The sequence below is a fragment of the Stomoxys calcitrans genome, chromosome 2 (assembly GCF_963082655.1).
Source record: "Stomoxys calcitrans chromosome 2, idStoCalc2.1, whole genome shotgun sequence".
Classification (NCBI taxonomy): domain Eukaryota; kingdom Metazoa; phylum Arthropoda; class Insecta; order Diptera; family Muscidae; genus Stomoxys; species Stomoxys calcitrans.
Window position 1 is genome coordinate 72,788,633 of NC_081553.1, and position 27,059 is coordinate 72,815,691.

The 27,059-nt window shown below is 35.8% G+C and overlaps 2 protein-coding genes across 2 annotated transcripts in view; one reads left to right on the top strand and one right to left on the bottom strand.

The window, feature by feature from the left end:
- LOC106088132 (heterogeneous nuclear ribonucleoprotein R) overlaps positions 1 to 27,059 on the bottom strand; it is a 438,953-nt gene that overhangs the window by 230,337 nt on the left and 181,557 nt on the right. The gene's annotated exons all lie outside the window — the stretch shown is intronic.
- On the top strand, positions 14,931 to 17,097 carry LOC131995380 (uncharacterized). Its single transcript, XM_059364138.1, has one exon. It carries the CDS (start codon positions 14,967 to 14,969, stop codon positions 16,248 to 16,250), a length of 1,284 nt encoding a protein of 427 aa, XP_059220121.1. The 5' UTR covers positions 14,931 to 14,966; the 3' UTR covers positions 16,251 to 17,097.

Sequence of the window (27,059 nt, forward strand, 5' to 3'; positions counted from 1 at the left end):
TCCACGAAGTTTTAGTAAAAAAAGTCTATGGGAGTTAGTGTATGGTGATTTTTCTTATTTATTTTTATTATTCTCAATCTCTCCCAATTATAAACATACTTCGACAATTCTGTGAAGAATGGCAACTCTGAATATTTTTCAGAGATAACGAGTTTCACTTCCACTGAGAGTAAGAGAGCAATAGTAATCAACCATGTGTAGTCAGTCAATCGGTAGGCAACCACCAAAGTGAGCAGTTGTTAAAGCACATCGCAACACGTTTCATTGTTATTTATAATGAAAGTAGTACAACCTAAAAACACCATAAACAAGTCAATTAGAGAAAAAATTTCTCTTGGAATTTATAAGACACGTAAAGTTCAAAACGAGAAAAGAAAAAGTCTTATTTGGGATATATTTGAGGAGATAGTGAAAGACGACGGCAGCATTTTGAAATCATATGTCTATTGCACCATATGTGGAGGAACAATCCGATATTTACATCCGAATCTCATTCAACATAGGTGTTCATGTGAATACAGGAAAAGAAAATCAGAGGAAAAATCAAAAACGAAAACAATAAAAATTGAAGTTATATCTAACGACGCAGAGAACGAGGAAAAAGAATTCCTAACAGACGATGAGATTGAAGAATCTGTCTATAAAGTTTCTTTTGCAAAGAGAATTAATAGTGACACCTGCACTCAGTACGATTTGCGAGAGACGAAGGATATCAAACTAAAAGAGCCTATAGATGATGTTGATAAAGAATTCCTAACCGACGACGAAGTTGAATACAAACAGCAAAACAAATTTTCCCATGGGCGACAAACGCCAATAGACGATGATGATTTAGAGTTCCTAACAGACGACGAAGTTGAAGACTCGGAAGATAAACTTTCTATTGCAGTAAAATTGGCAAATGGCACATACACCATACGCGATAAGCCAAAGGGAAGAATTAAAATCTGGAATCAAATGGCCCAAATTGAAAGGAAAGATAAAACCATTTTGCCCAACTGTGTATGTTGTCGCTATTGTAAAGAAATACTAATAGCTGGTAAATCCACCATGTATAAGCTCTATCGTCATAAGTGCGGCGAAAAGTTAAACATCAATCCCACAAAAGAAGCCAATTCTAGTAAGTCAGCTTTTATTACCGAACAAATTGCAAATGGGATTTATTCCCTTTGCCAAAAACCAAGGGGAAAAGGTCGACTGTGGGAAATTATGGCGGATATTGTAAAGGATGACGGTAATCTTGTAAGAACACACGTCATTTGTAAAATATGTCGTTCCGTTCAGAAACTTTGGCACAAAAGAGCAAGCAATCTATATCGTCATAAATGTTATGTAAAGGCCATGAATTTGACTAATGATAGCGATAAGGAAGAAGTTTCATAGCAATGGAAACTACAGCAACACAATTATATATACACATAAGATTGAATGAGGATACATAGTGTTGTTGAAAATTTATGAAGTGACTAGCGATCCTTTAAATAAATAGAAAATGTTCAGAAATACCAGCAATACAGTGCACGGTAAAAATACAAAACCTACAATAGGAAACTGAGGAAAATTTCCTTTTTGTTTGCTCCCACATCGTAAACGTTTTACACCGTATGAAATAAAAGAATAATAATGGCATATAACACAAGATACAAATTAGTTGCAGTGTCTGGCACTCTGTTCTGACAATTTTTGAGGATATACATGCATTTTAAGTTATTCATATTTAGATTTGAATTAATAAATTACAAAGATATTGGACTGTTATTATTTGGTCATTCAATAATCAATTTCGTTTGCTGACAACAGTTGATCTGCTGACCTATTTCGCACTTTTACGTTTTACTCAAAGATTTTAGTAATTTTACAAGATATACAAACAGCTTAGTCTTCTTTTCTAATAGACACACAATTTTGTTTCAAACATGTGTAAACTGCCATTTTTTACTTGCGGTATGACGTTTAAATTTTGCAATTTTTCCATTGTATAAAGAACAGGCCTTTAAACTTGCTATAAATGGTGCCAAAAGATAAAGAAAATTTTTATTTGTATATTTCTCAAACTTTTTCAACACAATTGACCGTAATTTTGTAAAAATTTGAAAATTAATTTTCTATTAAATAAATTTAAAAAAAAAACTAACCATTCAAACTAATAAAACAAACAAAAATGATGCCGGCAATGGTAGCCATAATGGTTTCAAAGGTTGCTAAAAAATAGTTTTGACATTTTCCTCACTGTAAGCAGAGTACTACTTTTTCGCTTATTTTTCTGCAACTTTTCACTACGTTAATATTTTTTTTTATTCTATATTTTTCAGCCGCGACTCGCAAGTTTTTCTTCATTCGTTTTTCGTGCACGATCAATTTTTTTTTTGTCTCGTGAGCGGAGAGAAAAATCACTCACGTGCACATCTCTATTTCGGAGTGTTTCTCTATATATTGGGCAATAGATATATGATTTAAAAAATACTGCCTTCGACCTTCACTATCTCTTCAAAAATACAATATGTCAAATAAAACTTTTTCGCTTACAGGTTTTTAAGTTTTCGTGTCTTATAAATTCCAACAGAAAGTTTTTCACTGATCGACTTGTTTTTGGCGTTTTAAGGTTTTACTTGCATTTTAAAAATCATCAAACGAGTGCGCTTAAAGGCCTAAACTAAATGAGCGCGTTGAGGAGCACCGCGTTTTTCACACATTTTTCATTAAAAATTTTTTATATGGTGATTGACAGTTGTTCGCGCGCAAAGATGTACAGAGTACCATCCCTGGTGAAATTGAAACTCATTATCTTTCAAAACTATTCAGAGTTACCATTCTGCTAAAAATCATCGAACGATGTATTGAGGAGAGCTCTGCAATTTTAAGGTTGATACTATGTTAGCTTTTCGAGAAACCTTTCGAAAAAAAAATTTTCTATTCCAACAATTATTTAAAAAACGAGGTCTATGGTAACAAATATGTTGGCAAAAAAAATCAATATCAATTAAATTTTGACCAAATTTTCAATAGAAATAAAAGTGTAGGAATGTTATTTTCGCCTGGGCCAAATCTAATACTCCCTCATGGATCCAATTTTGTTAAGTCCTTCGTGCAAAAAGTTCATAAAAAAAGAAGAACCCACAGATTGAAGACCTAAACAGAATGAGCGCGTAGAGGAGCGTCAAGTTGAAAAATGTAACTCTGCAAACAAATGTGAAACAATTTTTGACTTTGACGACCAAACACACTACTTTAGGAGTGGCAACATCAAGCAAGCGTTGCTTTTTTGGAATTTGTGTGCAGAGTTGCATTTTTGCAACGCGACACTTAAAAATAAAGCTCAACGTGCTCAGTCTGCTTTGGACTTTGAAGTAAAATCGAGGGATCGGTTTATATGGGAGATAAATTAGGTTATGGACGGTTTACAACCATATATGACATAGATGTTAAAGGTCATAGGAGATATCAGCGTTCAAAATGTCAACATAATCTAAAAAGAAACCCGCCCTTTAGAGGTTCAAGAATTATAATCGCAAGACTGATTTATATGGGACATATATATACGTATCTAGACAGACGGACGGGCGATCATTATAAATTTAAAATACAAATTTTGATATCGTACCAAAAATTTACTTTTTGGACCCAAAGAGTACTTTTCATAGACGATTCCCCCGTCGTGAGGAGTTGTGTCCTCATGAGTTGGTAAAGAGTAAGTCAGAAGAAAAAGTAACTAAAATTGGGAAATTACTATTGAAAAGAGGATTAATTGCTTACTGTTTCGAAAATTCTAATGGTAATTTCTGTAAAATGGATATAAAAATCAGAAACTTGCGTCAAGAAACCGAAAATTGTGAGGCGAAACATAGAATGATCAAAAGAAATCTGTTTACATCGTCTCAACAAAAAAAGGAACTTTGGTAAATATTTAAGTTGCTAACTAAATTCGTCGCAAAGCTTTAATTAAAAAATTAATTAAAGATGCCTCAAAATTTCATTGTTATTGAAAATATTGTTGCAATAAAATTGAAACTCGGTAACTCTGCAATAGTCATGTCATTTAAAAATTGCCACACATTCTCTCTCTCTCTCTCAGAGAACATTGGCCAATTCTAGTTTTCTTTTTAATCAAATGCAATGTTGCCGTTTTGCGCTTTTTCTAACAAATTTGGTCGGATGAATTGAAAATCCTATAAGGATTTGATCGGATGGACGTATCAAATCCATTTTGGTAGATTTTGAACGTCATCGTAATATAATTATCTATTATAATTAAAATTCTTTTTAAAGCTTAGTATGCACCTCTGGCGAAATTTTTGGTTGCAACCAAGACATTTATGTCCCCACTGAAAAATCATTGTGTTGGATACTAGATGGCGAAAAACATCGATTTATAATTTTAGCCGAATTCTAATTTTTTTAGATAATAAAGTACATATGTGATTTAATTAATCGTTTTTATTTGCAAACAGGGCTGCCAGATGTGGAGATTTTACGTCATTTTGATGATTTTGTGGACAAAATTTGGCTATTGGACGCTTGATGATTTTAGCTTTAAATCCATTTACGTTTTGACAAGTTTGGTTTGACTTTGAAGGTGACATAATCGATTTATAATTTTAGCCGAATTCTAATTTTTTTGGATAATAAAGTACATATGTGATTTAATTAATCGTTTTTATTTGCAAACAGGGCTGCCAGATGTGGAGATTTTACGTCATTTTGATGATTTTGTGGAAAAAATTTGGCTATTGGGCGCTTGATGATTTTTGCTTTAAATCCATTTACGTTTTGACAAGTTTGGTTTGACTTTGAAGGTGACATAATTACTAAGGTCGATATTGGAAAATATGGTTATGTTTCTTGATAAATATATAATTAGAGTCTGATTTTTACTATTGGGTTGCCCAAAAAGTAATTGCGGATTTTTTAAAAGAAAGTAAATTCATTTTTAATAAAACTTAGAATGAACTTTAATCAAGTATACATTTTTTACACTTTTTTTTTAAAGCAAGCTAAAAGTAACAGCTGATAACTGATAGAAGAAAGAATGCAATTACAGAGTCACAAGCCGTTGAAAAAATTTGTCAACGCCGACTATATGAAAAATCCGCAATTACTTTTTGGGCAACCCAAATATAAACCAAAAATATCACGAACAAATGTTGCCAAAATTACCAGATTTCTCATTAAGCGCAGTATGCACCTCTGGCGAAATTTTCGTTACCATTTCATCATTTCTTAAAAGAAGTGATGAAATTTCTTAATTCGCAAATCGCAGAGGCAAGCCTGAACGATTTGAAACCCGAAATTTTTTGCAATTTTTGATTACCGGTTCATAAATTAAAGTTGAATTCGTAAAATTATTGCGATTGGGGTTATTGGAATAGGCCTGTATAAACCGTTTTTGAGATTCCGAGCTTGTATTAGACGGAAGATACATAGACCCACTGTTATATAAGCGGATCGACTTAAATCACTCTCTTCACCGAAGTAGCTATTTTCGTATGAAATATAAACGAGTTTATCAACTAATTACATATGTACCCGGTTTCCACTCACATCAGAATAGAGTCATTATCTCTTTTAACTCCCTCCATAGGATGGGGACATTCAGTTTCATCATTCCGTTTATGACTGATCGGAAATGGGCGACATTCTAAGTCGATTCAGTCCGTTCGTCTGTTGGTCTTCGAAGAAGTAGACAGCCGCTCGAAATTTTACATAAAAACTTCCTATTGATGTAGGTCGATCGGGGTTGAAAAAGGGCCAATCAGTCCTTGTAAACCGAACGTTCTCCCAATTTGATTCCTATCCGATTTAACTAAACATTTTGCACATAGTATCTTATGTGGTACAACATTCATTGAAGTATGATTTAAATGGCTCTATAGCCGATTTAAGCCTTATTATTTATTTGTCTTTAAACTGATATAGCTCCCATATAAACTGCGTAGTCTGCCTAAAGAAATGGTGCATAGATCTAGACACATGGAAAATATATATAAGATTCGGCCCATCCAGCTCTTGTTTATGTATATTTAATAGCACCTCTTTCTTATGAAAGTCTCTCTCACAAAAAATCGGCCCGAATTTTGACATAGCTTCCATATATACACAAATAACAAAAGTCGGAATGTTATCTGAGTATTACTTTTTTCAATTCAAACGCTTTAGATCGTCTTTATTATTCTGTATTGTTTTAAATAAAAACGGGATTTTTCTTTCTATAAAGGAAATTTGTCAAATAAGGCCGCTTTAACGCCACTTAAAATTTTGTTAATATCGGCATAAATACCGTATGGTAGTGACAATAGGATATTTGGTATTAATTTTTCTTTCAGTGTATGGTCGATTTACAATTATACCTTATGGTACTCACATTTGTGTACTCATGTTTTGGAAATTTAAAACTTAGTCAAAAAAATGTTTGTATTGGCAACACTGATCGTATTTATTATCTTTATGGTTTGTCTCTCGCATGCCTAACTCAACAAAAACAAGCATTAATGGGTTATAGCTGCCGATGTGTTCCCTCACCCCCGACCACAGACATACATATACAATGCATTTATTTCAGCATTGTTAAATGTTTTTTTGTGTTTATTGTTAACATTTGTTTTTGATTTATCTACCTGGAATGCTTTTTAAGTCTCCCCTCTTCAATAAATGAAATCTTTTTGTTACACGTAGAATATAAACATCTTGTTGAAGAAACAAATCAAGAAGATTTAGTGAAAGAAATTACACTGTAAAACGCATTGGCTGACTTGCTATACACACACGCACATATGTACAGTGACTCACAAAAATAATTTTTTTCTGTTTATTTTTTTTTTAATTGTTGTTTTGTAACCCTATAAACATTTTTGTAAAAATATTTTTATTGAGATGTATTAAGTCGTGTATAGAGAAGCGAACTATGCCAAATATAATTTGAGAATGCTCGATAAATCAATGAAAATAAATAATGTTAGTGCAACAGTTAAGCATGGTGGTGGTTCAATAATGGTTTGGGGTTATAAAGGGTGATTTTTTTGAGGTTAGGATTTTCATGCATTAGTATTTGACAGATCACGTGGGATTTCAGACATGGTGTCAAAGAGAAAGATGCTCAGTATGCTTTGACATTTCATCATGAATAGACTTACTAACGAGCAACGCTTGCAAATCATTGAATTTTATTACCAAAATCAGTGTTCGGTTCGAAATGTGTTCAAATTTTGACAAATTTTGTTCAGCGATGAGGCTCATTTCTGGTTGAATGGCTACGTAAATAAGCAAAATTGCCGCATTTGGAGTGAAGAGCAACCAGAAGCCGTTCAAGAACTGCCCATGCATCCCGAAAAATGCACTGTTTGGTGTGGTTTGTACGCTGGTGGAATCATTGGACCGTATTTTTTCAAAGATGCTGTTGGACGCAACGTTACGGTGAATGAACACATTTCGAACCGAACACTGATTTTGGTAATAAAATTCAATGATTTGCAAGCGTTGCTCGTTAGTAAGTCTATTCATGATGAAATGTCAAAGCATACTGAGCATCTTTCTCTTTGACACCATGTCTGAAATCCCACGTGATCTGTCAAATACTAATGCATGAAAATCCTAACCTCAAAAAAATCACCCTTTATGTCGGCATAAGAAGTTGGATATATAGTATTTATTGATGGAACAATCGAACAACTTGAACGCTTGTAAAATGGGTTTCCAAGGTAAAGAATGCATACGGAAAAAGTACGACTAATATACAGGGTTGTCGAGCGTGATTAGTGTAGTAATTGTATCATAGTGGCGTTTTCGCACTATGATACAATTGGTGTGTGTTGCTATTTCTGGATTTACTTTTCCATTTGCAAAGGAAGATCTCCGATCATTTACCTCGTCTCGATAGAGAAACAAACGGAAATTCTAAAATTTAATTATCTTCACCGCAACAGTCAAAGGATATTGGGTTGCCCAAAAAATAATTGCGGATTTTTTAAAAGAAAGTAAATGCATTTTTAATAAAACTTAGAATGAACTTTAATCAAATATACTTTTTTTACACTTTTTTTCTAAAGCAAGCTAAAAGTAACAGCTGATAACTGACAGAAGAAAGAATGCAATTACAGAGTCACAAGCTGTGAAAAAATTTATCAACGCCGACTATATAAAAAATCCGCAATTACTTTTTGGGCAACCCAATAATAAAGAATTTATGTTCCATGAAGATAACTACCCCACCAACACAGCATCGGACGTGAAAATGTGTTGAAAATTGGTAGAATCGATGCCAAGACGATTAGAGGTCATCTGTACAAATAAGGAATATCGTACAAAGTACTAAATGTGATCAATATATAGTCCACTTTGTGACAAATTTGACTATAAATACTTTTGTGAGCAAGATTTTTTTAGTTTTTTTTCATTAATCGTTTGAAATAATACAATTTAGTAATTTTCTTATATTTTTTTGGCATATTTCGCTTTTGTATATATGTCTTTACGCATTTCGAAAAAATTATGTATCTAAGTCACTGTATGTCTAATTCATAAAATCCGTAGATCGAAGCACCAAATTAACTCATAAACGTCTGACCTTCGATTTCCTTATCGGATGTTGATGAAATTTCATATATTCATTATTTGGAGCATTTATATTGACGCAATTTTTTCAAATTTATTTAACCAACATTTTTTTAATTGTTGAAAAAAATTTAAAAAGAGAATCTTTTTATCTCTTAGGCCACCCTAGCACAGAGGTTTGCATATCCGCCTATGACGCTGAAAACCTGGTTTCGAATCCTGGCGACAACATCAGACAAAAATTTTTATCTGTGGTTTTCCCCTTACTAATGCTGGCTAATTAGGAAGAAATTATAAAAAATGGTACAAAATGTTTTCAGTTACCATACTATCTGAAATTATATACCCAATAAATATCCACGCATTGGGAATTTACCGGGTAGAAACCCATATCTACCCATATGAGCTTGACCTGATATAGCTCCCATATAAGCTTAACCTGATATAGCTCCCCTACACATCTTAAGCTCCTGGAAGCAGCAATTCCAATCCATTTTGGATGAAATTATGAAATTTTCACGGAGTGTTCTGTTATGATTTTCAACATCCGTGAAGAATATGGTCCAAGTCGGTCAATAACCTGATATAGCTATCATATAAAATAAATAAATGATTAAAAGAAATTTTGTACGTAAAGTACACTTGTGCTCTGTTTTTGCCGTTTGGACCACTGTACATTGCATGCCATCTGCATGATGTCACCTTACACTCGCAAAAGCAACGAATAAGGTGAATGTTCTCAATGCTGAATAAATATTTACATCAACGCTTGGATGTGAATATTTTTTTTTTCTCAAATAAACGAAAATTTACATTTATGTTCTGCAGTACTTTTATTCTATTTTCTTCGTACAACTGTCTAAAAGGCCAACGAATACTCAGCGAATGATGTGAATGAATTAGTGCCACCTTACATTTCGTTGCTGGGCGTTTTAAAGGTATTGCAAGCAAAGTGCGTCATCAACAACAATGGATGGATTTAAAGCAGGCATGGGCGCACCAATACAATTGAATAGAAAAAAAACCTCTACAGTTGTTGTTGTTGTTGTTGTATGAATGCAAGTCAGAGGCAATAAAGTTATGACGACTGCATAAAATAAGTGAATGGTTTCATTCTATTCTCGGGTACACAGGTAAATTCATGCATGTGAAGATAGCACATTGAATTTGTCATGAGAATTTCCCATAAGACAGCTTATATTTATTTTTGGATTTTTTAAAGCTTTAAAGAAGGTCTTTGATCTATGTATACAATTCCTCCATTGAAAAGTGCGATGCTTTGGCAACACATCGTGTTTCTTCTCAGCAACTCGTGCTCTCAATGTGAGAGCAAGCCAAACAGTTTTTCATTCACTCTTCCAACGAACAATAGCTTTTAGTCTTTTAGCAACATTCAAAACGAACAGTTGTGTGATTGTGGTTTAATGTTTTAAAACTAAGCCGCAGAAATGAACAACGCTCAAATATGTCACCAAATAAAACAAGGAATTTATAAGACACAAAAAGTTGATAATAGGCGAAGTATTATCTGGAATGTCTTCAATGCCATTGTAAAGGAAGACGGCAGTATGTTGGAAGGATTTGTCTATTGCACCAAATGTATGAAAACATTACGTTTTGATTGGAATAGGAAAGTTACATCAAATCTTAACCAGCATTTGTGTGCGCGTGAATATAAGAAAATGGTTAACGCTGTAAACGATGAGGCAACTAATGATAGAAGTTCAACAATGTCTATTGATATTCAGAACAATGGGCATGGGGCCCTCAATAAAACCAATTCAACTCATATCGTAGTTCAAGATGAAGAGGATTTTATGAAACTGGGTATAAAAATGGAGTGTGAAGTTGATGAAGAGTTTCTAACAGACGAAGAAGTCTTCGATGAAGAAACGCATAACAAACTTTCTATTGCCAAAAAAATTTCCAATGGCACATACACATTATCCAATAAGCGCAAATATAAAAATGAACTCTGGAATTTAATGGCTCAAATTCTTAAGAATGACAACACCATCCTGAAGGACTATGTATGCTGTCGAAAATGTAGAAATGTTTTCCAGCTCAGCCGCCAGTATACACAACTATATAAACATAAGTGTGTCATGCAACTAAAGATCTCAGAGGCAAACATTGACAGCTGGGAAACTAAAACGTCAACATATATTGCTGATAAAATTGCTGAGGGTGTATACACTATTAGCCCCGAGCGTAGAGGTAAAGGCGCCTTGTGGGATATTATGGCCAATATTCTAAAGGAGGATGGTACACCTATAAAATCATACATTGTTTGCAGAAAATGTCACTCTGTTCAAAAACTATACCACAATATAGTAAACAACACCTATCGTCATAAGTGCTATATTGATCATAAGCTAGCAAATCATCTATCCGATGAGGATATATCACAAGATATAGATTGGGATAAGGAAAGTAATGACGAGCTCATAACAAATGAACCAACTGTAAAGGATGAATATACAACAGCATCAATTACAGATAGGATTGCTGAAGGCATCTACACAGTTGTTGGGAGCAATAAGAAAGCAAATTTAATCTGGAGTGTCTTAGGACCCATTGTTAGAGAGGACAAAAAAATTATGGAGGAATATGTGTACTGCCGAAAGTGCTTGAAAACCTTACAATTTAAGGGAGATCAAATGACAATGCTAGAACAACACGAATGTTGCCAAGAGTTTAAGGATTCATTATTAAAACTTCTCATTGATGGAAAGCAAACGGCAACCGAAATAGCTTTATCACAACCTGCAGAGCACACATTTAACTCAACGGTATTCTTTAGTAATCTGACATCTGAAGAAAAAAAGCAAGCTATGGATACACTTTCAGCAATGGCTGTTCAAAACAATGTGCCATTTTCCGCACTCAAAAACTCAAGTTTCGTAGATCTTGTAAATTTCTGCTTAAATATGGGAGCCAAATATGGCAATAGCATCAAAGCTGCTGATATTATACCAGACGCAAACGTTGATCCCTCTAATTCCGAGACAATTGTTGAAAATGCCCAAATTCAACCGAAAGATAATTTTATAAAGGCTGTGGAAAAGGGCGGAACTTCTGCCACTATTGAAACATGGAAAGATAATGATGCAAATCAGCATGTTGTTGGTGCGATTTTGCATTATCAGGAAAATGGAAAATTTCATAAAGTCATTTTGGGTACAAAATCAGCAGAAATTGAAAAAGTAACATGTCCCGACATATTTAAACTATTACAAGGTTTATTCGCCGACCACGGAATAAACAGTATTGAAAATATAAAATTTGTATCAAACTCAATACCATTGATAGCCTCAGACCTCAAACAGTCGGTGCTTATTGACAGCAGTAATCATTTGTTATCTGATTTAGTAGAGAAATCATTCGAGAAAGTATTGGAACTTGAAAAAATCCAAGACACATGCCAGCAATTTCTTCCAATTTTCAAATTTCTTCTTATAATGCTGCCCACGGATTTTGAAGAAAGTCACACACCAAAATGGTATTCAACTTACAAAATCTTTACAGCAATATTGGATAATTGGACAGATATTAGAGAAACGCAGATATTAACAACTTCGGATAAGTCTACCTTAACTGCCATCGTTAAAGTACTGAGTGTTTTCGAACAAAAATTTAAACTTTTACAAACAACAAGCTCACCATCGTTATGTTTTGTTATACCCTCAATAACAGAAATTAAAACATCTTGTACTCCAACGAGTGTGGAAATTCCAGCAGTTTCAATGTTTAAACAAAATATTCTTCAAAACATTGATGAGACTTGGACAAACAAATTGAGTATATTGCATAAGATGGCCTATTTTCTGTATCCACCAGCAGCAGGCACACATGAGGAGGATAATCTAAGCGAAATAAAAAAGTTTTACATATCCCACATAAATAATATGGAAAATGTTCAAACCACATCGAAAACTGAAAATTTAGAAGCTGAATGTCAAGAAATACAAACATATTGCAAAGAAAAAATTCAAGGAGCAGATGATTTTGATTCCATTCAATGGTGGAGAGACAATGTTGATAAATACCCAAATTTATCCAAAATGGCATTTGAAATATTGTCAATACCAGCCAGCAGTACTGTAAGAAAAACTTTGTGCGAGGAAAATATAATTAAACTGCCATTTGAAACACCATAAATGAGTAATAATAGAAGTTTAGTAGTCGTCTCTTGGATGGATTTTTTAACACTGTCACTTTTAACCAAACAATCAATTTTAAGGATATACATGCATTTTAAGTTACTCGGGCTAAAATTTAAGGAAATGTTTTAAAAATATTTTACATATGTGAATTCTCAAGAATGTACAAAGCTTTTAAGTTTATATGGTTATTCAGACTGCTGTCATATAACGACAATAGGCTACAGTTATACTTTATTGAGAGTCACCGTGCTGCGTAGTATAGCATTTCGCGCCTCACAATGACCCACACCCGAATACTCATAGACATAACGTCGGCTTAGTGACATCTCGTTCCATACGCCATTTTCGAATTTTTTGAGTTAGGATCGATTTTTATGATGTTAAAAAACGCCCTTTCAAAATCACTAGGAAAATTTCAGGTATCTCCTTTAGTTTTTGAGATATTGAGGTGTAATTATACCAAATATGGCCTATTAACTTCAAGTGCGTTTATCTCAAATTCACTAAAGTGGCGTATGGAAAAAGAAACCATTACACCGACGATGAGTCTGCAACATTTTTCGTCTTTGTTGTTAGATATTTTCCTTTGAGTGTTGACGTTTGGTGATCTCTAATAAATTGAGGGAATTACCAATGGGCGGTGAAAGTATACAAAAAGCTGTAATGATTGTCAAATCTTCAGTTTTGGACCGTTTCCTTAACTTTGGGATCAAAGGGTAATAAATACGCCTTTTACAGGACCAAGAATATATTTCAGGAGATCGCTATATACGGCAGCTACATATATCCGAATGTAGACTGATATGGACGATATTCGACACGAATGTCACAAGACCAAACACAGCTAACTGAGTCAAATTTGAGCGAAATCGTGTACCAAATGCAGTTTTTATGGACCCAAAACTTTAAGCCGAGAGATCGGTATGTATGGCAGCTATGTAACAGGGATGTTGAATAGCCTTATACACCTCATTCAGCCAAATTTCAACGAAATCGTTTAATAAATGCGGCTTTTTATGGGCCCAAGAACTTAAATCGGGTGATCGGTCTATATGGTGGCTATATCCAGATATAATGCGATAATGCTCATCTTCGAACCTTACCTGCCACCTGTGCAAAGTTCAGCTCAATACCTCTATTTTCAAAGACTGTAGCAACGATCAAGAATGAATATACTTCGTAGTGTCGGATGTGGATAGGACCATTCTTCGTTGGTGGGTTATAAAAACTAATCGGGTAATAAATGTGGCTTTAAAGAGCCTTAGTCTTTTCATCGACAGATCGATCAACATGGAGACTGTATCAAGATATTGTCCGATATAGCCCATCTTCTAACTTAGCCTGCCAAGGACAAAAATATTTTCAGCTCAATTTCTATATTTTTCAACAGACAGGTTTACTTTGTTGGGTCGGAAATGAATCAATAAATATATTTACTGAATACATTTTAAATTTTTTTAATGTTAGTAACACATGTTTTTTTTTTTATAAATGGCAACCCTGGCACCACATCGTTTGTCATTTCTCAGCTCATTTTTTTTATACCATAAGGGGCTTTTTCTCTCCGCTGTTTTGGCGAGTACGAGCTCTCTTTACACATGCAGAAATGAAAACAAACACGAACATTATTCAGTGCAGATTAGGCAACATAAACAACATTTTAAAATTGCAATGATTTTAAGTGAAACATTTGCTCAAAAATAGTCTATCAAACAAATATTTAAAACAATTTTTAAATAAAGGGTCTTTCATCAGTAAAGCCACAAGTCACAACACAAAAAACACATTTGAAATTAATTGTTATAAGACGACCATTTTGGCATTGCAGTTTTATTTCGCGTGTAGAGCAAAACACTTGTACTCACGCACACATATCCAAAAAGCAGTGCCCATGACTGTGTATAGTGCCGCTGTATAATGAGATCCCTATTACGACTTGCATGGCATATATGTACTTACATATGCATATACTCGAAAGGGCTTTCGAAATAGGTAGCAACATGCGAGTGTGTGTCCATGTCATTCCTATTCAAATGTCCGTCTTCAATACTGCTATTGAACAAAACAACAACAAAAAACGTACGAAAAAACGAAACCAAGTAAATACACAAGTAGTGAAATTCGGCAACCCTGTTTCTTCGAACGATTCTCAGATATGAAGGTAACAAACCTCTTTGGCTGAGCACATCAACAGCTTTTAGTCTCTTTGCAACAGTCGAAGCCAACAGTTGTTTCCTCGTCTATTTTAATACAGAAATGGAAGACCTCAGCATTAACGATATAATAAGCGAACAAATACAACTAGGAATTTATACAACAAAAAGTGTTGATAAAAGGCGAAGTTTCGTCTGGAATATCTTTAAAACTATTGTGACGGAAGACGGCAGTGTTTTGGAAAGATTCGTCTATTGCACCGTGTGTAAAAAAATATTACGATATAATCCGAAAACATGTGCAACGTCAAATCTTAAAGACCATCCGTGTGCGCGTCAATATATAAACTCGATTTATGACACAATCGATAGGGAAACTAACCAGACAAGCTCTTCAATTTCTGGGGAAATTGGGCTCAAAGAGGATGAGGGCCACAAAACAACGATTACAACAAACAACCCGCAAAACGTCGTTCAAGATGAATTGGTTTTTATTAAAGAGGAGATAAAAATCGAGCCCGAAGTTGATAGGGAGTTTCTAACAGACGATGAAGTAGAAGCAGAATCCGACGATAGACTATCTATTGAAACAAAAATTTCCAATGGTACATACAAATTATCTAACAAGAGAAAATACGAAAGTGAACTATGGACTTTAATGGCTCAAATTCTTAGGAATGACAACACCATTTTGCCAAACTATGTATGCTGTAGAAAATGTAGAAATGTATTTCAACTCAGCCATTCCTATATAAACCTATATAATCATGAATGTGCAAGATACATTATGGAATCGCAGGAAGATGGAGACCACGATGTAACTGTAAATGCTGCATTTATTTCTTATAAAATTTCTAAGGGGATTTACACTGTTTGCCCCGAGCGTAGAGGTGAAGGTGCTCTGTGGGATATTATGGCCAGTATTCTAAGGGAGGACGGAACATCCATAAATTCGCACATTGTTTGCAGAAAATGTCACTCTGTTCTAAAATTATATGATAAGAAACTAAGCAACACTTATCGCCATAAGTGTTATGTTGAGCATAGACTGGCAAACCACGCACCCGATATGGATTTAGTAGAGGATAGCAATGAGTTCATAACAACAGAAACAACTGAAAAATGTAATCTTACAACAGCTCTAATTTCTGAAAGTATAGCTACAGACAATTATACAATTAATGGGGGCATTAAAACCGGAAATAAGAAATTGCCAGTTTTGGGATCCATCCTACAACAGGACAATACTATTTTGGAGGAATGTGTGCACTGCCGAAAGTGCTCGAAAACCTTGCCATTTAAGAAAGACCAATTGGCAAAGCTATCGCAACACAAATGTTGCCAACGCCGCACGTATTCCCGTTTAAAACAATCTAACTTGCGGTAAGTAACAGGAAACTGAAGAAGGATTAGTAAAACCTGCAGTACCACCTTTTAATTGTGCTTCGACATCTTAGGAAAAGACAAAACTATTGATAACTTTACATCGTTGGCTGCTCAAAACTGTTATTCACTTTTCATCAAAAAAGAACCAAATACCAATACAATAACTGACTCAACCGAAACTGCTCAAAACATGAAACTTCAGTTAAAAAATAAAGTGGTTAAGGGAATGGAAAAAAATCTCTACAGCAATCTTGGATAATTGGAGAGTTATTTCCGAAACGCAAATCTTAACAAATTCAGATAAATCTAAATTAAAGGCTATAGTTGAAGTACTTAGGGTATTCGAAACAATTTTTAAACGATTGCAAACAGCTGCCTCGCCATCGCTATGCTTTGTGAAACCCTCAATTACAGAAATTAAAAATATTTGTGCTCCATCGACAACGGAAATTCGAGCAATTTCAATGTCTAAAGAAAATATTCTACAAAACATTGATACAATTTGGACAAGCAATGAGGCACGAATGAGTGAGGAAGAAGATTTGAAAGAAATAAACAATTTTTATATATCCCATATAAATAATATGGAAAATGTTCCAACCACACCTAAAACCGAACATTTAGATGCTGAATGTCAAGAACTACAAAGATACAGTGAAGAAAAAATTGCATTAACGGATAATTTTTGCCCCATAATAGGGTGGAGAGATAGTAATGAGAAATATCCAAATTTTGTCTAAAATTGCATTGGAAATATTGGCGATACCAGCTAGCAGTAGTGTTAGAAAAACGTTGTTTGATGAAAATATAACTAGTTTATGAAGTGAAACCAACGATATTTGATGATAATAAACGTGCGAAATAATAAGAATACTTCTACAAGTAAATAATAAAAAGAAAAAGGTCGAAATTATACATCAGTCGTCTTTAGAATGTGTTTTTGGGTACATGCATTTTAAGTTACTTAGGTTTAACCTAAAGAAAATATTTCTATGACATATTTTCAGTTATAAAATTTTTTTAAGGGGTGCAAGCATTTTAAGTTCTTTCTCGTTATTGAGATTGTTATCTAAATAAACAATTTTCTGAAGAACTACTTTTTTCAATGCCTCTATGCTACTCTTTACTCTAGTAAGCTAGTATATAGTTGAACCATCCAGGACGCTTTAGAAGCCCAGCAGCAGGCGGATTTACACATCCGCTATATCAGGCAAGTAGAGATGTGCACGTGAGTGATTTTCCACTCACGCACGATTCCTTTTATGTCGAATGATGTTTACGCACACTCAGGCGGTAAAAATTTTACTCACGCAGGACTCACGAAAAAACCTCAACTCTCGTAAAACTTTCGAATCACGGTTGAAAAGATATTTGTCTATAAAGCGAATAATATTTTTTTTTTGCAACCGTCGGCGAGAATTAGGCGTAAAAGTAGTACTCTGCTTATAGTGGGAAAATGGCAAAAAAAAGAATATATTAGCAATCCTTGAAACCATTATGGCTACCATTGCCGGCATAATTTTTGTTTGTTTCATTGGTTTATATGGTGTTTTTTTATTTCCGGAAAAAATATGTGAAGATAAAAAAAACGTGTTTTGGTATGGAAACAAAAACAATTGCTGTCAGATTTCCCTCGCGATACAATTAAAAATTTTAGCGACTTTTCAGTCGCAGATTAGAATACCAACCCTAAGTCGTGATTTTCGTATGAGTCGTGATATCTCATGGTTCGTGATTTTCTCATGAGACGTTATTAGCGTCGTGAGTCGTGATTCGCGCTCACGCTCATGTGAAAAGATTGGACTCTCACTCACGTGATTTGCGCGTGACACGACTACTGACGGCTCACGTGCACACCTCTACAGACAAGTTGTCAAAGTGGAATTCCTTCTGTGTGAGAGAAGCGTTACATGGCATAGTACCTCACAAATGTTGCCAGCATTAGGAGCGGAAAACCACCGCTGACTATGATGTACATAATATTGAGAATACAAAATGTTTATCAAACGATGTACCTTTTGTCAACGAAGCCATTGAACAGTACCGGCAAAAACCCCACTCTGTGTCACCCCTGGGGATTAATTTCACCTCGGAATCGCTTTTGCATTACTTTCACCCAATATCTGGTGATTATCCATATCATCGTCATTGCGTCTGCGTCCAAACCTCAGCATTCATGCTCTACGCCGCTGCGTACAGGTCTACCTTCATTACCGCCTCCCACTTCCTCTCGTCTTCTAGCATCCTCTGGACTATTGTCTCAGGCGAAACGTCACCAATCGCTGTTTCCAATTCCATGCGTCTTTCGACTCAGCGCTCGCAGTGGAAGAATGTGGATTCTACATCGTCTGCAACTTCTACCTCCTCATAAATGCACCTGCTTGAGGGGCGTTTGCCCATTCTCCGCAGGAACTTCCGGAAGTAACCCTAAACAACACAATAAATCTCCAAGACAGGCACTCGCAGAGCTTCTGCAGCATTTTCGGGTAAATGCTATCAGGCCCGTATGATTTGCAAAGTTCCAAAAAGAGTGTAGAACCCAACGGACGCTCACATATCTCTTCGCTATATCAGCTGCAGCATCGTTCTTTGTGATGATCGAATCGATTTCCCAAAAATCGACTACCCGAAAAATGTGTATCAAGCAAATGCAATATTGTCCCACTGGGGGACTCGGTCCATTTCCCAACCGGCTTCTAAAGTTTTCTTGTGAATGGAGAATTCTTGGCCATTAGCTTCCGTAGTCTTGAATAACGAAGTCCTCCCTTTTGGACTTTCTCATTTCGTTCTTATAAATTCTCAGCTTATCTTTATAAGCTTCCCATAAATCTCCACTGACACTCGCCGCATTGAATGCCCTTTTCGCATTCTTCCTGAGTTCCTTTAGGTCCCTCCTTTTCCGCCGCCTCTTATCCTTGTTCTTTCTCACTGAACAAGCCGATCTAAAAGCAGACGTCATTTGGATCTACAGGGGGCCTGAACCTGAAGATCTACGTCCTAAACACTATGAATCTCAATTGGAATATCTTGGACCTTTTTACCAACTTTCCCCAACGTGTCTTCCTGAGGTGTCCAAATAGTATCTAGTATGGTCGCCCAATTTCACCAATCCTGAACAATATGAACTTATGATAGGGTCATTCAAACGGCAATTTATTGAGCATCCCGGGAGTAACTAGGCAAGGAGGAGAGGTGTTCGTCATCAGAGTAACTAGGCAAGGAGGAAAGCTATTCGTTGGAATTTCTTCACTGATGGTGAAGAACTTGGATTTAAACAGGTTCTCAATCCATCTCTGGTCACATCCATAAATTTCGATATCTGGAAATGGGCAGAGTGATCCCGCTACTGAAGCCTGGAAAAGGAGACTGGTACATACCAATAGAGGATACTGCTTCAGACCACCCCGTTTTGTTCGCAGGAACCCAAGTCGCTTTAAGGACTTCTTCTTCACAGCCTAGTTGCCCATTTTCTGAGCATCAGCAGGGATTCTGTAAATTGCATTGCAAGACGACTGCTTTGCTCGAAGCAGCAGAAATCAGGCGAAGCCATGCGATAAGACGGTCCTCGTAGCTCTGGACCTCTCGAAAGCTTTCGACACGGTCATGCCATGCCACACTTTTTGAGGGCATCGCTATCACGTCAGGCCTAAATGTTGGATTACGAATTACCTGAGTGGTCATAAGTCTTTGTGAAATTAAGAGATAAAAAGTCGAGGCCCTGTAGACTGAAACGGGGAGTTGACCAAGGCTTCTAGATTTCGCTGGTATTATTTAAGCTCTACCTCTCCTCTATTCCACACCCTCCAGAGAGCATAGAAATTGTATCATATGCGGACAATTGTACGAGCATGGCTTCGGGCCCCCTCGTTGAAGATATCTGCGTGAGTTTGGGCTATTACCTTGCCGTTTATTTCGCTGCTAGAAATTTGTTGATAACTAACACCAAATCCAAATCTTCAGTCACTCTGTTAATCTTTCTGTCCTGGGCTACGTGGGCTTTATGTTTACATTTAGATTGACACAGGAACTTAAAATGCTTTTGACACCTTGCAAATGCAAATTTACGCATGAACATTCTATTAAGGAACAGACCTCAACTACGCACATGTCAATGAATGCTGTCCGATTCAAGTTTTAAGCTCAACGATAAGGGGCCTGCTTTTTATAGCCAAGTCCGAACGACGTGCCGCAGTGGAAGAAATTTTTAAATGGTGGAGGCCATCGTAGCGCAGATGTTAGCATATCGGCCTATGACGCTGTACACCTGGACTCGAATTCTGTTCCATAGTGGAATGTTCATGGTTAAAATTTTCAATTTAGTCCTGAGTATTAATGGTAGCAGTGTACTCGACTTCCAAAGAACTTTTATTTGAACCCAATTTTGTTCTTACAGGATTGACCAGCTATCAGAAACTTGTGTTCAAATCATATATTTGATCCGTCAAAGACGTTTTTTTTCGGATTTTCTGTAATCCCCCCCCGGAGCTGGCGGGATCGTCCACAAATTCGGGTATTAGATTTGTACTTTACATGCACTGGGTGTAAAACTGTAAAGTCGCCGCGCAGGTTTTTGTATCCAAATTCCAGATGCGTGCTCTACTTCCATAAGTTATCATTTGGTTCCCATATTTTTCTGGTTGTCTGTTGGGTTCCTGTTTTTTAGGGGTTTTCGGGGACAGGGTGCACACCCAGAAGGGCAAAAAAAAATTGATTGCGGCACGCTGTTCGTAATCGGCTATAAGATATACCGGGAGATGAGTCTATTTGGGGGCTACATTAAGACATAGTCCATCTTCGAACTTAGCCTGCCTTTGAACAAAAATTTAATATGTGCAAAGATTCAGCTCAATATTTTCATGTTAAAGGACTGTAGCGATTTCAATGAGATTCCTTATCACTTGGTTTAAACTTGAATCGGACAGCACTCATTTATACGTGATAAGTTGGCCACAGTTTCTTAAAGAAATGTTCATGGGCAAATTTTATCGCGATTTCAATACACAGACGAACGGACGGACATATCATTTATAGGTTTGCAAATGAATATTTCGATGTGTTGCAAACGAAAGGGAAAATGAATATAGCCCCGTATTTCGGTCGGTGGAGTGTATAAAAGCACAAACGGCAACTCTGTTGCCCGCATATGCATACATACACATATTAGACTTCTTCTTTACCCTTGCTTTAATAGTTGGCAAAGCATATAATGAACAGCAGTGGTTCTCTTTGCTTCCACTTTGTGTCTTCCAAGCTCTAAAAAACTAAACAGTAATACTGTTGCTCATATATTTTTATTTCGGGCTTCCCCTCTCCTCTTGTTTGAATAGTTGGCAAAGAGTATAATGCACAGCTGTACAGTGTTTGCTAAATACCCATACTCTCTTCGTAGTCTTGTTTTCAACTTGTATCTGCTGTGTGTCTCACACACACGCATATGCTTCTGCCGCTGCCCCTTACTGCTCTGCCATAAGTACTACCTACCATTGACCACATAACATAATGATAATAACAAATAACATGGGCAAACTCACTCATCTACCTAAGGGATAGTTGGAATCTTTACTTTCAAGCAACAACGGCATTCCAGAAACTGATGAGGTTAAGCTAGCTCTAAGATTTTTGTGGCAATGTGTGGGGGATCTTTAATGAAGACACTCTTCTATTGGTAACAATTTGGTAACCCTGTTTTGCTTTGAATTTTTCTCCGAGATTGCTATGAAATTCATTTGGACTGAGAACAACTACAGCGTGGAGTCTCTTTGTAACCTTCGGAGTGAATAGTTGATTGTGGAAACGCAAAAAACAACGAACGGCATTTATATATCAAAACATGAGCAATCTAAAAAACGATACAATAAGTGAGCAACTTAAGCAAGAAATTTATACAACAAAAAAAGTTAAAGGTAGGCGAAGTGTTCTCTGGAATATCTTCGACGAAATTGTGAAAGAAGATGGCACTGTTTTGAAAGGCTATGTCTACTGCACGAAATGTAAGACAATTCTACGATGTAAAGGGCACACGACGTCGAAACTTAATCAGCACTCGTGTTCGCGTGAATATAAAGTAAAAATGGCAGAGCTAAACAATGGCGAATCTGACCATGCAAGTTCTCCAATGTCCTCTGAGGATATTGCTCAAGATGACTTGGAATTTATGCAGGAGGAGACAAAAATCGATATATCTGAGGAAGTGCTTCAAAAAATTTCACCTGTACAGGGTTCGAAATTAATTAAATTAGAGAAAAACGAAAACGAGGAGAGCATTGCAACTATATCCATAGACGACGAGGAGGAGGAGCTCGTAAAAAATGAGTCTTTAGACGATAATGATGGTGTAGATAAAGAATTTCTAACAGATGATGAAGTCGAAGAATATGATGATAAACTTACCGTTGCAGCAAAAATTGCCAGTGGTACATATACTTTATCCAACAAGCGTAAAGGTAGAAGTGAAATCTGGGAGATAATGGCCCAAATTCTTAAGAAGAACAAAACCATTTTAGCCAACTTTGTATGTTGTCGCAAGTGTCATCAAATATACGAGCTTAAAAGTTGGCAAACATATCAATTATATCGTCATAAGTGTTGCAGAGAACTAAAGATCGCTTCCAATGCACACATTGATGACGAGGAATCCACAGATTCAGCTGCTATTAGGGAGCAAATTGATAATGGAGTTTACACTATTTCTACGAAACGTAGAGGCAAAAGTCGCATGTGGGATATAATGGCTGATATTGTGAAGGAGGACGGAAAAACCCTAAGATCATTCGTCATTTGTAAACAATGTTTCACTGTTCTGAAACTATGGCATAACCAAGCATTCAATCTCTATCGGCATAGGTGTTACGTAGAGCATAAGCGGACCGCTCACTTAACCGAAGATGGTGCATCGCAAACCATAGATTTGTCAGGAGATAGTGATTGTGAGCTTATAACAAATGATCCAATTGAAAAAAACGATCGACTCATTACAGCATTAGTTTCTAATAAGATTGCTGATGGAATATTTACCGTTGTTGAGGGCCTTAAGACAGGAAACGTAATCTGGAGTGTGTTGGGATCTATACTAAAGGAAGACAAATCCCTTTTAGAAGATTATGTTTATTGTAGGAAGTGCTTGAAAACCTTGAGATTTCACGAAGACCAAATATCAAAGCTGGAGCAACACAAATGTTGCCAACAGTTCAAGGATTCCATCTTAAAACCCCTATGTGATGAAGAGAAAGAGCAACAACCTACAGAACAAACAATAAATTTAAATGCTTTCCCCTCAATGTCATCTGAGGATAAAAAGAATGCTGTTGATATATTTACTACATTCGCAATACAAGACATTCATACTTATTCCGCCATCCAAAATTCAAAGTTCATAGATATTGTGAACTTTTGCATAGATATGTGTGCAAAATATGGCAATACCATTAAAGCTGCTGATATCATACCTAGCCCAAACGAAATTGCTGAAAACTCAGATAAAATTGCACAAGATGCAAAACATCAATTAAAAGATGAAGTTCATAAGGCAGTTCAAGCAGGGGGTGCTTCTGCTACACTTGAAACGTGGACAGATTATACTGTAAATTGTAATATCATCGGTGTCAACTTGCATTACCAGGATAATGGAAAGTTTCATCAAGTAACTCTGGGAACCAAATCCATAGAAATAGGGATAACAGATGTTCTAAAAGAACTGAAAAGTTTATTCGCCGACTATGATGTACAGAATTTTCAAAATCTAAAATTTGTATCAAACGAAGTACCATACATCCATCAAGCCCTTAAGCAATGCACAAACAGCAGTGTTATAAGTAGCAGTAACCACTTATTATCCCAATTAATAGAAACATCTTTCACCGAAGTTGAAGAACTGGTAAAAATTCAAGCCTTATGCAAACGACTTAAGCCATATGTCAAAAAATTAAAGCCCTGCATTTCAAAGTTGCCCGAAGAGGATTTAAATGATAATTACATACCACAATGGTATTCAACTCACCAAATGTTCCAACTAATTTTAAATAACTGGTCAGACATCACAGCCAGTTTCTCAGAGCACTTGGAAAATAAGATAACCCACACTGACATAGCTACAGTAAAAGCTGCTATTAAATTGCTCAACGAATTCGAAATAATTTACAAAAGATTGCAAGCTACTGCCTCACCATCGTTATGCTATGTAATACCCTCAATAAGTAAAATTAAAAATATTTGTGCAACGATTAATGGAAACTATTGGTGCTCCATGTTGCAACAGAAGATTGGAAAAAAAATTGATGAAATATGGACAAGCAAGTTGAGTATCTTGCATAAGGTGGCATTTTTCCTATATCCACCTGCAGCAGGAATGCAAGAAGATGATGACCTTAGTGAAATCAAGAAATTTTACACATCCTATCGACATTGTGTATTGTCTAAAAATAAAAATCTCGACGATGATTGTAAAGAAATCAAAGTCTATTGCAAAGAAAAAGTTGGGTTATCGGATAATTTTGATCCCATACAATGGTGGATGGGCAATGTTGATATTTACCCAAATTTATCACAAATGGCATTTGAAATACTATCAATACCTGCTAGCAGTACAGTACGAAAAACACTAACAATGCCCAATAGCAACAAAGTATCGTCAAAAACTATGGATAATTTACTTTTTCTAAACGCACACAATAAGCATGTTACTCAATAAGATTATTTTCTATCGAAAATAAAAAACCAGAATATTTTGTTTTTAATTTCGGTACACATTACTTGATTCTCATTTTCATTTTTCGGGGATATACATGCATTTTAAGTTATATATTAAAATTTTTTATAAAGAATTATTGGGTTGCCCAAAAAGTAATTGCGGATTTTTTAAAAGAAAGTAAATGCATTTTTAATAAAACTTAGAATGAACTTTAATCAAATATACTTTTTTACACTTTTTTCTAAAGCAAGCTAAAAGTAACAGCTGATTACTGACAGAAGAAAGAATGCAATTACAGAGTCACAAGCTGTGAAAAAATTTGTCAACGCCGACTATATGAAAAATCCGTAATTACTTTTTGGGCAACCCAATAGTTTTCATAATTAACAAGCATTTTAAGTTTTAAGATAAGAGTTCCAAGCAATTTTGGCTGTTTCGTAAGAACTTTGGACAACGATTTTTGTAATCAACACTCTTCCACATGGTACATGATCTTAAGGGGTCCAAATTTTGATATACCGCCATTTTAAAGTTATCTTAAACTTATACTTCTTGAGAACAACGATACGCATTTTATTCTACTACTACTTGGAAAGATTATAATGTTCTGACTTCAACTTTTCTCTACAATTAAGGAATATGAAATATACGATATGAATCTAGAGGAAACTTTTTACAGGTTTGCTTAGAGTGGATCTTGGCGGATTCGTCATTTGATAACGCCCAACCAAAGTTCTCATCTTATTTTTTGCATCCGCAATAGTTCATTTTAATTGGATATGGCTGTAAATAGACAACGTTTTTGTTCGATTTGGTTTAAATTTTATGTACAATACGCCTAATTTCCCAAAGCACATAGTAAATAGGCTTAGCATTGATTGTTAGAGATCCCATATTAATCGAACGTCAAGTCCGAACGGGGAGCCGCATACCGGCACCAGTTTGTAGAGAAGTTTTAACATTGCAGGATACCTTACAAATGTTGCCAGCATTACTAAGATGATACCCACCGCTCAAATTTGTTTTTCTTTTTCACGCCGGGATTTGAACCCAGGCGTCTTAGGCAGACATGCTAACCAGTGTTGCCACACAAGCAAATTATTTCCTGCCAAAATTTAAGAAAAAACCTACCAAACCAGACCAAAACCTAACAAATGTTCTACAAGCCAATAATGTGGTATAGCTTGTATTTTTAGCCACTGCCGAACAGTTGGCCATTTTGACATTCCATTATCCATTCCATATACATTTTCAAATCTACAAAGTACAAGATCGTCGTTATTCAAAGAGGATCTAGCCAAAAAGTCTGTCTGTTTGTTGAAATCACCCTACTGCCTTAAGTTAAACAAGTAAAAGCGTGCTAAGTTCGGCTGGACCGAATGTTGGGAACCCACTACCATGGATTCAGCTAAAATATGGGAGCTATATGGAACGATTCGGATCGTAATTGGTTGTTGAAAGTCATAACAGAACACTATATGCAAAATTTCAGCCAAATCCGATAAACAAGCGGCTTTTAAGGGCTCAAGAAGTCAAATCGGGAGATCGGTTTATATGGGAGCTATGTCATGTTATTGACCGATTTGGACCGTACTAGGCACAGTTGTTGAAAGTCATAACAAAACAGTAAATGCAAAATTTCAGCCAAATAGGACGAAAATTGCGGCTTGCAAGGATTCAAAAACATAAATCGGGAGATCGGTTTATATGGAAGCTATAAAAGGTTATAGACTGATTTAAAATGTACTTGGTACAGTTCGTGGAAGTCATAACAGAAAATTACATGCAATATTTCAGCCAAATCTGACAAAAATTGCGGCTTGCAGGGAGTCAAATCGGGAGATCGGTTTATATGGGAGCTATATAAGGTTTAGACTGATTTGACAGAAGTCAACAGAACATCACATGCAAAATTTTAGTCAAATCGGACAAAAATTGCGGCTGCCGGGTTTACATCAGGTTATTATCCGATTTGTACCGTACTCGGCACAGTTGTTGTAAGTCATAACAGAACACCACATGCCAAATTTCAGCCAAATCGGATTGCGGATGCCGGGGGCTCAATAAATCTAATCGGGAGATCGGTTCGTATGGGAGCTATATCCAAATCTGAACCGATATGGC

What these genes read in the sequence shown, in the direction of transcription:
- LOC131995380 (XM_059364138.1), top strand. Translation starts at nt 14,967, where the DNA reads ATGGAAGACCTCAGCATTAACGATATAATAAGCGAACAAATACAACTA.